The sequence below is a fragment of the Pundamilia nyererei genome, unplaced genomic scaffold (assembly GCF_000239375.1).
Source record: "Pundamilia nyererei isolate P.nyererei 1_Seehausen unplaced genomic scaffold, PunNye1.0 scaffold00123, whole genome shotgun sequence".
NCBI classification, from domain to species: Eukaryota; Metazoa; Chordata; class Actinopteri; order Cichliformes; family Cichlidae; genus Pundamilia; species Pundamilia nyererei.
The window spans coordinates 1,421,713-1,437,808 of NW_005187524.1; the positions used below are offsets into that span (position 1 = coordinate 1,421,713).

The 16,096-nt window shown below is 40.6% G+C and overlaps 1 protein-coding gene across 2 annotated transcripts in view; it reads right to left on the minus strand.

Annotated features, from left to right (window-relative positions):
* Positions 1-16,096, minus strand: part of dnajc17 (DnaJ (Hsp40) homolog, subfamily C, member 17) — a 35,846-nt gene that overhangs the window by 19,001 nt on the left and 749 nt on the right. For both annotated transcript variants that reach the window (XM_005742773.1, XM_005742774.1), the window contains exons 2-8: positions 7,162-7,231; positions 5,441-5,499; positions 5,247-5,334; positions 4,984-5,060; positions 4,241-4,358; positions 3,559-3,608; positions 1,765-1,842 (exon numbers count right to left, since the gene is read on the minus strand). In XM_005742773.1, coding sequence (XP_005742830.1) covers positions 1,765-1,842; positions 3,559-3,608; positions 4,241-4,358; positions 4,984-5,060; positions 5,247-5,334; positions 5,441-5,499; positions 7,162-7,231 — 540 coding nt within the window. The remainder of the gene's footprint in view (positions 1-1,764; positions 1,843-3,558; positions 3,609-4,240; positions 4,359-4,983; positions 5,061-5,246; positions 5,335-5,440; positions 5,500-7,161; positions 7,232-16,096) is intronic.

Consider the following 16,096-nt stretch of genomic DNA (forward strand, 5'->3'; position numbering starts at 1 on the left):
AACAGCTAAGATACTGCGCAGGACCCTCAAGCTCCCAGGCCTCTGGTAGAGGACCCGAGCTTGAAGGATAAACCGCCCGCAGGGGCGTGCTGGGTGTTTTTATAAATAAAATCAATCAATAACAGATACTCCTCATTTCACTTTATTATGCGTTTAAAGAGCAACTGTACACAGAGTCTAATTTTTCCATTCCAACCTTTAGAACCACCATGGGCAAGACCAAAGAGCTGGAGTGGGCTACAATACCATCAGCAAGAAGCTTGGTGAAAAGTTGACAACTGCTGTTACGATTATTTGGAAATAAAGGAAATATAAAATGACCATCATTTGTCCTTGGACATGCAAGACCTTGCCTCAAGGAGTGAGGATGACCATGAGAAAGGTGGTTGATCAGCCTAAGACTGCACAGGTGGAGCTTGTTAATGATCTGGAGGCAGTTGGGACCACAATCACCAAGAACATTTTTGTTATAACACTACATCACAATGAACTGTAATCTCGAAGTGTCAACAAGGTCCTTGTGCTAATGAAGGCACACGTATAGGTCTGTTGCAAGTTTGCCAGTGAAGATCTAAAAGATTCAGAGAAGGTTTGGGAGAAAGCTCTTTGGCATCAGCTCACCCTGCCGTGTTTGGAGGCAAAGTGATGCTGAGTATGACCCAAAGAACGCCATCCCCACAGTCAAGCACAGAGGTAGAAAAATGCTGTGGGGCTGTTTTTTTTGTGTTTTCATCACACTGAGAGGATAATGGACATGTACCACAAAATCCCAGATGAGAACCTCCTTCTCTCAGCCAGAACAGTTAACATGAGTCAAGGATGGGTCTTCCAGCACGACAGTGACCCAAAACACATCACCAACGTAACAAAGGAGTAACTAAAGAAGAAGGCCATTATGATTACGGAGTAGCCTAGCCAGTCTCCAGACCTCAATCCTATAGAAAATCTGTTCCAATCTCTTCATGCGTTTGGTCTTCTTCACACACAAAGCTAGGACATCTTACTATTGATCACTGATTGAAGAAAATAAGAACGATTTGGTTCGTCTTCAGCATGTAGCCAGGCTCTGTTGAACCAAACATTCCTTTAACCTTAACTACTAATGACTTCATAAGTTTCATTACAAGTAATTCTGTAATCATTTGAGAAAAAAATATTGATAAGAAAAACATCACATATAGATATTTATAATACTATTTATATTACTGTACGGTCTTTACCTAATATAAAATGACTTGAGGTGACTGCTATTGTGATTTGGTGCCGTATAAATAAAACTGAATTGAATTATTGACTTCAAGAAACATCTTACCATTGTGCTTTCCTACAAGGCTTTCTCCATCAAGTACCAACTTAAGTTTTTCTTGGGGATCAATTTATAACTTGTGACTTATGTGATGTATTTTTTTTCTGGATTTAGAGGCATTTCTTTGGAAGTGAGCAAACCTAAAAATTCAGCAGTGTATTTTTCCCCAGGAAATTTAATTTGCAGACCCTTCAGAGAGGAAAATGATTGCATTTGGCTAACATAGTCAAATAAATACCTCATAAATTCATGGGAATTTTTGCATTCATTTAACACTCATTTGCAATACAAAAAGAGTCGTTATTTAAGGCAATACTGTATAATGCCAAACCTAAATGATTTTATTGTGTTGTAATCTTTTTAAAATAGTTCTAAAAGCAAAGGAAAACTGTTTTGCAGTATAAATCAAGAACTTTGCAGCACTGTGGCATTACTTATTCTCTTTTCAGGACGCATACCTTTTGTAGAAGTTTAAACAGAATGTCATGAGAGTAGCCTCCATTTGTCTCATCATCTTTTTTACACTTCCACTTCAACTGGAGGAGAGAAAGAGAGAGGAAAGGCTAATATTAGTCAAGAAAGTTTTCATGAGCTAAAGAAGTGCATGATAATGTCTAATCGTTAGAACACATTGATTAAAGTCAGCTGACAAAGAGGCCAAGCGTGCCAGGCGGGCTCGCCTCTGATGAGACACAGATTACAAAAACCATCAGCACACGCTGGAGCTACGAGAAAAAGACATTATTAAGCTCTTGGAACATCACCATGGCACCACCTGCAAGACCTGCAGTCAATTTCCATTCATACCGAAAGCACCAGATAAATGAGTGAAATTCAAAACATGGACACCTGGACCACAGAAAATGTGGTGACTCACTTGCTTTAACTATCATAAATTAATCAAGAAATAACCCAAAGCAGTTCAATGTCTAAGAACGTGTTTGGTCACAGGCAAAAGAGAGGAAGTCCTCCTCTACTATGTCAACTGTGGTCAACTTCTTTGCTTACATAACAATGTTAGTGTGTCTTTAAAAAGAAATTGAAAAACATATGAACCCCGTTTGGAGTTCTGTCACTAAAAGCTCATGCGAGTTCCTGCACTCCTAAAAAACAAGACAGATATTGTGTAACTTCTCAAATGCATGTACAAAGAACAGGGAAATGAGGCAAATATCACAGCAACTGCTCAGAGTAGTATTATAAATGGCAAGCGCTAACTGTTGATTCAGCTCCAGCATTCTGCTCACTGTCAGAGCAGCAGGATTTCTGGGAACTTCCAAGTGCAAATGGAGTCTTTTTACCAGCAATCACGGCTGAAAATGTCCATCTAAGAGCATTCTCTTCTCCCCACCGATAACCTCCTTACCCGGTAATCGTCAAATAAAATGCTAAGGTATTTTTATGATGTGATGTCTGTGATTTCAGCCTGCAACACAGAAACACTGCTGCGTTTGCTCAAAATTTAGATCTATTCTTCAAAAAGCGAGTCATCAACACAGCTGATAATTATGCTAAGGTCATAGAGAACTTTCTAAAATCAAATTAAACTTTATAGTGAAAAGCAATGGGCAGTTTGAATATAGAAAAAATGGCTGTGGTTAACTGTCTAGAGATTATATTCCATGTTATGCTTTTAAGACGTTCAGATGCAGGTATCTGATGTGGGAAGCCAATAAATTATTAATAAGAAAATATTTTTGATTGCACGCAGGGCTGCAATCTGAGATAGAAGCAGAGCCTCTGAGATAAATCTTGCAGTAAACGTGTCCCTGTCCATGCAACATGATTTGTGATGCTGTCAGTCTGGCCGCTGTTTGTTTTTTCTAGCTGAACACACAAACGTCAGGGAATACGCTGCGGCACTAGATGGCTATCAAATTTTAAAACCAGATTTACTGTCTAAACACATTAGCTAACATCCCATGTTAATACAGGCAGACTCTGCTGTTTCCAGGAGGAAATATAATAAGCCTTCTCTTAGTTTAGATACTGGTCTCCTGACGGCACTGTGCCCTCTCAAGAGGACTGGGCTTCAGAATAGCATGTGTGCTCAGTAGTGAGGCAACCTATGTGGTCTCCAATAATGAAACACAAATGGCAAAAGGTTTTTATCAAACTCCCCGCTGAGATCCTGCCTGAAATTTCACTCAGATATAGCAGTCGCTCCTCCACGTTACTGAGGGACCTACATTATCCTCTTACTACATATTTCACCCCAACCCTGACCTCTCTTCACATATTCTGAGCCTTACCTTCAATTTTGGGGTTACGTTGCTCTTGGAACATCTCTCCACTCCTGAGTCTGACAAAACGCAACAGAGGGGGGGGATGAGACAGAGAAGTGAAAAAAACAAAGAAACTATTGTTTTCCTGAAATATTATACGCAAGAGAGCAGTCGAGGGACTAGTGCAGATAGACAGCAATTTTAAAATGGATGTCATGTGTTAAATGTATAGCTCTTGCTGATCCAGGGGAGGGCTGTGTGCGTGCAAATGGAAAAGACGCAGAAGACATGCTGACAATGCATTAGTAATTGTCCGGCCACAAAAGGGGTCTAGTTTAGGGCAGCAGTCAGTTGTTTTCCTAAGTATATACACGCTGCCTTCCTTTTGCTGCAAAAATATTACCATGAGGTTAAAAGTTTGATGGACCGCTCTGTGTACGCAGTGATTGGCATCCCTTTGCTATCTTGCCAAGAAACTAAAACAGACCTCTTCCAATATAATTTCAGTTATTGTTATAGTCTATCATGTGAATAATACATGGTGAGCCACAGGGAGCCTGGTGGCTGCTGTGGTTGTGCTGACACGACGAGGGATGGGAAACACAGGGGGTTCACCCCAGCAAGGCTTTGGGATGATATAAAAATGTCAGGACTACAATAAACTGGTTTAGCTAACTCAGACCAGCAAGGATTGGTCACATGCATGTACTTCTCTGAGTGTGGTCTCCTCCGTGTTGATGTGCTTCTCTTTCTCTCTGGATCTGCTCTCTGATGAGCCTCTGCTCCTCTTCAAGCTGTCTGGATCCCTCCTCCCTCAAGCGGGCAATCTTGGAGAAGGTGCACATAAAATGCAGAAATGTGAATGAACAGGTGGCCAAGTGTTACGTGACAGCACATGTTGTTGGAATATGATCAGCTTTATTGCTCTGCAATTCTGTGTTTATGTCCTCTACTCAAGGAGGCTATACAAACCAGCTTGTTTCATCACTTAAGGCACTAATGCCTCGATGAAGTCAGAAAATGGAATAGTGCCACCTGCTGGTTATGGCCTCCTTCCTTATGTATATGCATGAAGCACCTTGAGCATATGGAAATTACTCACAGTGGAAGCATGCACACCATTTTTATTTATGGGTGTTCTGCACAAACTGCACCGAGTCATGCAATATCACCTTAATGACCTTACTGATAATTATGTCTGTGAAAAAACAAAATAAAGAGAGGAGCTCTTAGACAGAGCCTTTGTTCGTGACCCAAGTATTTGGAAGAGTTCAACTCAATCAGGAAAAACTATTTGATGAAAAACAGAATGAAAGCACCAGGGTGTGCTTTAGTTTTCCTAGATGCAGCACTTATACCTGCAGTATAGTGAAATTTAAAATTTTCTGCAGCCTCTTAAGGCAAATTGCAGCGCAGTATCTTTGCTAATGTGATGTATATAAAATGCGATACCTCTTCCTCGAGTGTTCTAGTGATCTGCACTTCCTCCTGGCTTTGAGCTTCTGCTTGTCGCTCTCTGGCCTCCAAGTCTGTCAAAACAACGCACACAAACTAATCCACATCTCCATCATATACTCATAGTATTGATTGACTGACTTATTATTATTATTCTTTAAAGAGGAAACAGTACTTCAGCATTAAAACTTGATAATTAGAAAGAAACACAAGATAATATCACTAAATAATCTCTGGGATGCGGCAGAAAAATGACTCACCAAGTTTAATTTTCTTTCTCTTGCTATCTAGTTTCTTGTTTCTTTCTTCTGCTTGTTTCTTGGCAGCACAAATCTTGTCATAAGCAGCCTGAAAAAAAAAGCGTTAGACTTCAAGATCACTCCTTGCTGGGCTTGCTGTGTCTCCGTTTACTTGAGGATCCATATTAGAGGTTACAAGACACCAGCGGTCTTACCTTGGCGGCGGCATCAGTTAGCACCTCAAGAGCCTGGGATAACTGGTGGAAGAGCTCAACTAAAAGAAAAAAAAAGACAGAATAAGAGCATTTTCTTGCATTACTGCCTTCAACTTTTATCTTGTGGGATATTACCTATAAAAAAGAAAAAGGTGGCTAAAGGTTTACAAAAATTGGGTTGATAATTGTGCCAGTTTGGAACAAAAAAGACAGATCATAAAATTATACTGAAACGGGGAGACTGAGAAGGACAGGACACCTAATCCAAAAGCAGAGTTATGTCTATGAATGCCTCAAGATGATGGGACATGGAGCCGATACAAACTGCGACATTTGTGTCTCAAAATTTGCCGCAGGTCTCACGAAACTTGTTTCCTCCAGTGACACGGCCGTGCATTCCCCTGGCCCAGCCTGCTGCAAATACCACTACACCAGTTGTCATTTAACACACACGCACGGACAAATGTACACTGGGAGACCACAGTCCCCCCAGCTTGTCCTCCAAGCAGCACATTACTGCACGATACTAGCCAGGCTTAATCATTCACTTATGGGAGGCCTAACAGACTGATACTGTTACTCCCTGTGGGGACTGGCATTGCACACTAACAGAAGGCTCTCGAGATCGCGCTGCCAGCAGAGGCGGTCAGGTTACCTACATGCATATAATGGGCTGGAATGAAATCCAACTGGGGGAAACCTGCCATGCCCACCAGGCACCTCCGAGTGTCACAATATGGGGTATTTAGAGGGGATAGTGGGGAGGGGTATCGTCAATCAGTGAAGAATTGTGACCCCTATGTCACCTCTTACATGCAAACAACCCTCCCCTGAGGGGCAGCAAGTCCCAAGACTTGCTCCGCTCTCGTGCGATAGAGTCCAATTCTCTTCATGCGCGGGTTCGAGTGTTGAGGGCCTCCAAACCACTACTTTTCCATTTCTGGGAAACCGACCCCCTGCTTTTGTGTTATCCCTCTCAACCCTACCAATTTCCTTTTTTTCCTGACATAATCAGAAATTGTCTGAACCATCCAGAAACCACATAAACCTAACTTGAAAACATACCTCGTGACCAGCTTCTTGTCCAAGGTGCATTTTTCCCCTATTGACAAAAAGCTATGCTGAGATTTTCTGGTCTAATTGTTGACATGCTGGTTGGCACCAAGCTGCAGAAGGACACATGAACCCAGGGAGGACAGAGGGTGGTGAGGATGGTGATGCTGGCCATGTTTTTCTAGCTAAAAAGCTGGCGGGAGAAACATGCGCTGGTTGCCTTGCGACAGAGTGCTGTGGCCAGGACATCTGGCAGAGTTTAACGCTGTGAGAATGTGACTCTGGAGCATTCATTTTTGGCCCTGGACCTTAATGGCAACTCAGTGAGTGGTCATAACTAACTCCTCAGTGGCAACGGTCAATGCCTCAGAATGGAGACAGAAGACACATGAACCTGGGACACACAGGGAGGGAAATTTTCTAAGGTTGTACTTCCTCCCACATAGCCCTCAAAAGGAGATGTATTCTCACCACTACACTCACCTGCTCTGAATCTGACAATTACCTGCACTATTACCAAGTGCGCAGCTAGTAAGCCAAGAGATGTGGATCTACACCAGAACTTCTATGCATCCAATCATCTGCATCTTTATATGCATCTCTGTCAGATAAGGTTTGGAGATCATGTGAGAAAACAGTAAATGCAAAACAAAAACTGTCTCACTCACCTGCTTTTGGGTTGTCTGGGTTCTTGTCTGGATGGCATGTTAACGCTTTCTGTCGATACGCTTTCTTGATCTGAAAAAGGAGGAGGGAAAAACCCCAAACATTACAAAGAGTGGAAAATGCTTGTTAGAACGCAGAAAAATGAACAATTCCCTTAACCTTCAGTTCTATTTATATATCCTCAAATCACAACAAGAGTCTCCTCAAGGTGCTTTAGACTTTAAGGTAAAGACCCTAAAAAATAGAGGAAAAACCCTAACAAACAACAAATGAGCAAGCACTGGCAACACTGGGGAGGAAAAACTCCCTTTTAGCAGGAAGAAACCTATTACAAAAAGAATAAAACAAAATGTAATGTCCCCCATATGAGGGCTCGGGGTCTTGGGAGGTTAAGCACAAATTTTGGGCACCGTGTAAAGATATAATTCTTACTGTGTAGCAATAATTTTCTAACGTTGAGTTTGGCCCAGAAGTCTAAGAAGTTATGGCCTCATTGAAATAATGCCAAAGACAGTAACAGCCTGACATAAAAACATCTGAGGTGAAATGTGGTCTTTAATGGAATTGTTTTGTTTGGATCAAATTGAAACTTTAAGCCGATCCTGTGCTTCGTGTCCTTTTGACATGCCGTTAATGGCTTCTAACCACTGTGGTACATACGGCACTGTACAAGAATTCAAAACTATTCTCAGGCTATTCCAGTTGTCAGATTGCAAGATAAATACGAAGTTGCAATCTAGTATTATTCTATCTTTATTTAAACAATATTAGATAGAATATGTCATAAAAAATGAAATCAAGTCTGACATAGTCTGAAAGCAGCATCCTTTGGCAGCTGATTTTTTTAACTCTGGGTCACTGCTTGGAACATTAACCATTCATTGGTCCTTCTAGGAATCACTTAATGGAGAGGTGGTTTTTATTAGACGTCTGCTTCTTTTGAGAATGAAGGGAAACAGGAAAATTACCGCAGAGACCAGAGGGGGCTGTGGAGTCCAGCGCTTGAGAATTCTGCACAACCTCAAACGCACATGCTCATATACAGTACATGCATTGCATGCTAAAGTTTTGGCACATCCAACCCTCCCCCCCATACATACACATTAAAGAACAGACCAAACACAAACACTGACATGCACTTTCTCACCAGACATAATCAGTCATGCCAACATTCTGGATGTTTTCAAATTCTCCCTGTTAGCGCAAATCAATCTCCTGCCAGTACGCTTCGGGCCACAAAAACTGGGAGCCCCTTTGTTCATGTCTGGGAAGCGTTTGCATTGGATGCATTGTCTTCTGGCATATGCAGTGTTTCCCTGTAATTTGTTTTGCACAGTTTTATCTCTAGAACGCACGCCAAAACATACTGAGCTGACTTTACGTGGATGGATGGAATTGGGGGGAAGCACGATGGTGTAATTAATCAGCGTCCGGGCTTTTTTAACTGCAGCTCCAATGACAGTTAAGCACAGTCACACATTCGACTGGATGCCCTCCATCCAGGGTGCAAGAGCTTAACCTCTGACTGATTATATGAACCAAGCAAGCCTCCAGTGAAGCCTCTGGAGATAACTGCAGCTCACACAGCTCCTAAATGTCAAAAGTCCTTTCTTCTATCTAAACTGGATTGGGGTTTTGGGGGGGGGGGGGGGGGGTTCCATTATTGTTCCAACAGTAAACTTGGTTCAGTGAGAGGGCTTTTTGAGAGACTAGACATCATTAGAGGATATTTAGTCTTGCTGCTTGGCACACACAGCGTTCCTACAGATTGCGACTGACACGCAGGGCTGTGGACTAGAACCAAACACATATGCTTACTGTTGGCCTTAGCCTGCTTCCCCTGTATTGTCCTCGCCTGTCTATTTCTCACATTCTGTTCAATGCACTCCCTATTATACCTTTGTCCAACTCATTTTAAAGCTTTTTAGTAAGATACAAAAAAGTGAAGACTCGAGTTTCACCTCAAAATTATACTCCTCTTCAACAACAGTTGCCTCAAACACCATTCTTGTGATTATGCACTATATAAATAAAATTGAACTGAATTGCAAAGGAGTGAACTGCAGCTCCTCTCTGGGATCAAAACACAGCCTAAAAATGGGTCCTACTCTGTCCTTTTTCCCTCTACCACCGTGAGGAGTTGCTTACTGTGGATTTCCACAAAGCGCCAACCAACTTGCTCAAGATGTGCAGACCATGATTGAAAACAAGTCTACATCTTTCTTTCTTTTTTAAATCAGTGTTACATAATCTTCTGATGGTAATGCAGTTTAAGTGGAGACAAAAACAAGCCTGCACTGCATTAATGTCATTTTGACAAAAATTATTGTGCCTTGATGTTCGCTATATCGTACCTTGCAATACTGAAATGTAAAGGTGTGTTATAGGTGTCTTTTGTTATACCACAGAGTTATACCACAGAGAACCAATGCCTAAACTGGAATAGAAACATATGTAATACACACTTTTTTGGAAGTATCAATCATGTCTGGAGTTGTTAGTAAACTGTAAAATAGGAACTTGAGGTAATCAGAGCTGTGCAATGTGCTTTCAAAATAGCATCAGTCTGTATTTGGAATAGAAAACACAATATAAATCATTTTTGAACATTTGAAATGTTAGCAGCCAAGATATGGAAGAGCTATGCCTTCCTTTAGCTTATGCCACTGTTGTAGCTCCATATATAGTTAAGAGCTCTTTTTCATTTAATATAAATGAAATGATATCTTTTTAAAAACAGATTTAGGAAGATGAAATGAGAGTGTGATCATTTTCTTGTAAAATCCCCCATAATTTAATTTCAGTTAGCTAACATCTGGACCATGTGCCTTACCACTTTGCATTATCATTAATACATTAATGATTAGGGCTGGGCCATATTATACCGTTCACGGTAATACCGGTATAATGTTGGACAACGATAAGAAAATGAAATATCGCAATATGGGTAAAACGCGCATGCGCAGTGCCTTTGTTTTCATACGCAGATGGCGGAAAAAGCATGGCGGCGAATGAGAAGGGCGAAAGCGGAACGTTGAATAAAAATGGATGAACCAGAACTGGTTTGTAAAAATGCTGCAACTTCACTGGTGTGGAACTGGTTTAGCTTTCCCCCGTCAGACACACAACAAAGCACTATTTTTGGTAGCGCATGCTAGCGGGCCGTCGTTATTACCGTGTTGTTTGGAAAATACGGCGCACTTAAAATCAATCCTTTGATTTGTCTGACAGTCGACAGAGCCCCTTATAACCCCGTGTGCCTTATGTATGAACTCTGGTTGTGTTTACTGACCTCGAAACGATTTTATGTGCACGGCGCTCAAAAATCTGTCAAATGTTTCAGTACGACTTTGCTGAGCTACGAAGCCGCACCGCTTGATGGATTGTTGGAGCATCACGGCTATCGTAGGCGGAGCCTCGCGGAGTGATACGTGCTGTGCTTCAACAGAATGTTACCGTACTGTGTGTGTATAACCTCTTTTTAAGTGTTGTGGATATTAAACATGGTTATGCTGAGGATATGTCGGCCAGTTTCCACTGGAAATGTCTTTTGGTTAAACTGGAATTTGCATTTGCACTGTTAAATGTTTATATAACTTTAATGCAGATTAAAAAAAAGCTGCTTGTTTAAGTGAAAATACATTGATGGTTTTTTTGCACTAAAAAAAAATTGCGGAGTTGTAAAGTATTTTGTCTTGTGTCAATTATATCATCGGTTATATCGTTATCGCAAATTTTCAAATTATATCGTGATAAATATTTTTGGTCATATTGCCCTGCTCTATTAATGATTTCTTTCTGTTGTAACAGGAGTTCAATCTTAAATTTTGTAGTGCATAAAGGACAGAGCACTGAGCACCACCGGCTAGAATTTTTTAATGAGCTAATGTTTTTGAACTTTTGGCATTTCTTATATTTAGATTAATCGGATTACAGCTTTCAGGACTTCCCTGAAGCAGTGAGGCAAAAATATTATTTTTCTAATGGGTTTTATAAAGTTGTTAATTGCTAAGAATTAACTAAATAAAATGAAAAGAACATGATCCAATTCAAGTGCAGTTAAATATTCAACTATTGTCAATTCCCTTTTTTATTAATAAAGAAGAAAACTACCTTACAATCCCAGCTTTAAAAAAGTTAGGATTCTACAATGTAAATAAAAAATGGAATGCAATGATTTGCAAATCTCATAACCCCATATCTTATTCACAGAAGAACGTAGAAAACAAAGTCAGATGTTTGAACTGAAACATTTTAAATATTCTCTGAATAATATTAGTTCATTTTGTATTTGATGACAGCAACACATCTCAAAAAAAAAAATGGGGACGGAGCAACAAAAAGCCGGAAAAAGCAAGTTTCTCAAGAGTAAAGATGGGCAGGGCTTCACCAATGTGCAAAAAATTATCTATATTTTGTGGAACAGTTTCACAGTAATACTTGTTATTATAAAATTACTACAACTTTGAATGTCTCGTCATCTACAGTACCTAATATCATCAAAATATTTCGAGAGTCTGGAGAAATCGCTGTGGAAAATCATTATTGGATGCCTGTGATCTTCGGGCCCTCGGGCACCAGTGCATTAAAAACAGACATGGATCTTACACCATGGGCTCAGGAACACTTCCAGAAATCATTGTCTATGAACACAATTTGCTGTTGCATCCAAAAATGCAGATTAAAAGTCCTGCAAAGAAGAAGCCATATTTGAACATGATCCAGAAACACTTCTTTCTTCTCTGGGCCAAAGGTCATTTAAAATGGTCAGAGGCAAAGTGGAAAACTGTTCTGTGGTTTAACAAGTTGGAATATAAAATTATGTGTGGAAAACATTGCTCCCATGACTTCCACACTAAGAAGGAGAAGGTCAGGCGTGTTATCAGCATTCAGTTTAAAAGCCTGCAGATCTGATGGTATGGGGGTGCCTAATGAATTGGCAGTCTAAACACCTGGAAAGGCACCATTAATGCTGAGATTCAAAGCAACATATGCTCCCATCCAGAGGACATCGGGACAGACGTTACATATTTCAGCAAGATGATGCTAAACCGCATACTGCATCAATTCCAACAGCATGACTACATAATGGCAGAGTCTGGGTGCTGACCAGGCCTGCCTTTCACTGATTGAAAACATTCAGCGAATCATGAAGCAAAAAACACAACAAAGAAGACCTAGAATAATCAGGCAGCTACAATCTTATATCAGACAGGACATCGTTCCTTTTCCAAAAGTCCAGCAGCTGCTCTCCTCACTTCCCAGATGTTTACAGACTGTTGTTAAAAGAAGAGAGGATGCTACACAGCAGTAAACATGAACACGTCCCAGCTTTTTTGAGATGTTTATTTGTTTATGTGATTTGCAAATCATTGCATTCCGTTATTATTTACATTTCACAGTGTCCCACTGTTTTGGAACTGAGGTTGAGGAATAGATTACTTCCTTATTGAGAAAACCCTTAATTTCTTTATCACAACAGGTGAATGTTTAACTGCACTCGAATTGGATCATCATTCATATGATGCACTGAGGAAAAGAGAAAATAAAAAGCAATACAGGCAAACACTTGTCAGATAATCCATTAATGGATTTACTGCATTTGCTTCAAGTTCTGGTATTAGTATGATTAATTTACCTTTCCTTTAAATGTATCATCACGTTTATGCATAAAACAAAACATTTCAAACCCTTTAATAAATAATTGTGGCTGCAGTCTTTCTTTACTCAGAAATACAGAAATGGATGCCAAAAACAGGGAAACAGAAAATTCTAAAACAGGGTAACCAGAGTTCATCATGAAGATAAGTACGTGTGATTTGATATAAAAGCAGCCTTTATAAAAATAAATACATCACCCGTGAGTTTATACTGTGTCCTTAATTCACATTCAGTCAGCTTCTCACATTCATCACCTGCACCTATCTGACAAGATAAACATGTCTCTGCCACGTCTTCACTAACAGCAGATGTTTGCCGTTGTCGGGAAGTACGTTTGGCCAGCCGAGCTGCTTGACAAGTACAACCTGTCATCACCAAAGTTGCTCTGGTGGAGAACAGCCATCTTGCATGTCATCATAACTCCCCTTCTCTCCAGTTCCTCCTCCAATCGTTTCCTTTTCACTCTCTCTAGGATCCTTCACGATATCTTGTCTCTACTGTGCCTCTGGAGCTGTTTTGTTAAATAATGCATGATTACTCCCATCAGTGCCATAACACGCAATCTTTAATTGATGCTGGAAGACCCTGAGCCCGCTGGTTCTCCACACTAGGAGCCAAAGCAGTGCAATCTTTAAGAAGTTGTGCGCATAAGTCTTCAATTGCAGGGCATCTTCCTATAGCCCTAATCCGGCCAATTACTCTAGCAATTATCTTTGTGCAGTTCACCGTGACCTTATAGGACTGGCTCTGAATCCATCAGTTGTTGGAAAAAATGAAAAACAGAAGAACTCCTGGACTAAAACCAGCTGCTGTCCCTTGTGCTTACAGATGATGAAAACTGTATTTAATCCTACTGTATCTTCTGTCTGTTGTAATTCAAAATATTCCACATTTTCATATGCCAATTTACTTGTTTCATGCATGAGACAGACTAAATGGAAGAAATCTCAACCATTTCCCACACTTCTGTTCGTCAAAGAATGAACCACAAGATCAGGGAAAGACTACAATCCTGGAGTAGGAGGCCAACGGTAGCCTAATAGTTAGTGCCTGGCAAAAAAAAACAAAAAAAAAAACATTCTCAGTGCCGACCGGATACCCATTTGCTTCAGTTTAGCTGCATGCTCACATCTTGTCCTCATTAAACCAGTTTTTGGTGCCAATTATGGCTGACAAACTACTGGTCCCGGTGTAGAAACCCTTACTGTGTAGATGATTAGCTGCCTGATCAGCCATGGATCCATCCTCATTAATAACAATGTGTGATTCTTTATGAGATATTATCAGCTAGAAGAAAATAATAACAAAATACTCCAGAGAAAGAAAGGTAAAAAGAAAAGTGAATGTAGCCCTCCACTAGCAGCTGAGCATGGACCTGGATAAACAGCTGTATTTTCTGCAAGACACTGTCACGCAATCACTCAGGCCACCGACTAAACACTTGATCATTCAAGAACTTAGAGGGCCCTGGGAAGAGCATGTGGGAAGAGTAAACGAGAAGAAGCACGCAAAGTACTAGGAGCTGTTGGAGAAGTGCCAGGACAGAGGCTGGAAGATGCTCTGTGAGCCCAAAGAGGTTAGCTGTGGAGGTTTTGCAGGATGTTCACTCTTCAAAGTGCAAGCAACTGGGCGCTACAGGAGACGGAAGACAGAGAGCCAACCCCATTTGTGGCATCTGGGTGAGGAGGTCTGATGCTAAAAGATCCAAAACACCTCATGACCCCAAGAACCTCACTGAAGATGTATCAGGGAGAAACTGTAAGCACACTGTGGATGCATGTGCTTCTTAATGCAAACCTCACAGATCACGCTGGCATAAATAAATTAATATGCAGTAATCAAATTGTTTGAGGAAGAGCACTCATTTTGATTAATTCACTTAATAACAATGTAACAACTAAATCAATAACACCAACCTAACGGTAACTGATCTGGCAAAAACATCATTATGGTTTAATCTATTTCTTCAGTTATAACTGCTTTGTCTGCTTTAAGAGTGTATATGGCTGTATAGCTGTGGAATACATACTTAGTGCACTAGAAATAAACTGCATAAAAATTGCTGTCCTGATTGCACGCTGATGATGCTCCCCAGTGCACTGCAGAATGCAATTATAATCTTAATGCACCTATTCTGACAAAGACTTGAAGAGGAAAAAGAAACTCATCAGTGGGGGCATTGAGTTTACAATGAACTATTACAATGCAATGAAATCACCTGTCCTTGGATGCTCTGAGTGGAAGTAAACCATTCAAGCGTGTAGTTACTGAAACACATTAGGTAATAGGTACATTAAAATTTAAGTAGCTGAACAAACCACAAGAAATTCTGTGTGGTCTTGGCTGTGGACGAGCAATCTGTGGTAGGTACAAGTGTTTAACTGGTGACTGGTCTTTAGAAAAAGCCTTCCCTAGCACTATAAGCATAACGTAAACCCCATGAAGTCATTAAATCATAAACTCTGAAGTGCCAGTTTACATGGCATTTATCAGCCAGCTAAGCGCAACGAAAGGTCAGCAGCAGAGACGCTAAAGAGAAACAAGGGAACATGAAGTATGCAAATCCCCTACGTCAAGGCAGTGTTTTACAAGCTATGGCTAAAACCACATAAACAGGCTCTGGGATGAGCTTCTTCCTCTTTCTTTGATAAACAGTGTGCCTAATAGCTGGGATAAGTAGCTCATCTGATGACATCTCTCTTCACACACTTGATTGATTTTTGAGCCCCTCCCTTCTGACTAAACGCACTACACACACATGCACACAAACAAACCCACTATCTCTCTCGACCATCAACAGACCTCACAGAATCAGCCCCCCTCCCTTTGGAGCCTCAATTCTACCCAAGCCACAACCACCAACTTCCTTAAGGATAATCCTCTGGGGAGGACAGAACTTTGAATTCCAATTAAGAAATTAACTGCCTGCCTCATTTTGGCAGCAATTTTAATTTCCCTTCAGGCCTGTGGATTCGGGATTGTGGAAACAGTGAAGAGAGGTGGTTGCAGGGAAAATGCTTGATTCAGGGAATCATGGTGAACCACTCAGAGATGAAAATTTGAAGCGATGTTGGGGAAATGCTTCCAGGGTTGATTGCAAGAACAAAGAGAATTTTGCAAAATTCTGTTTCCAATATGCAGAAAAGCAAAAAACTAGTTTACCCACGGCAGTAACGCACATGTAATCAGATGTTTTCAGAACCACACCAGCTTTCAGGAGCTAAGTATGTTGATTTAACTGAAATTACAAAAGATATATATATATATATATATATA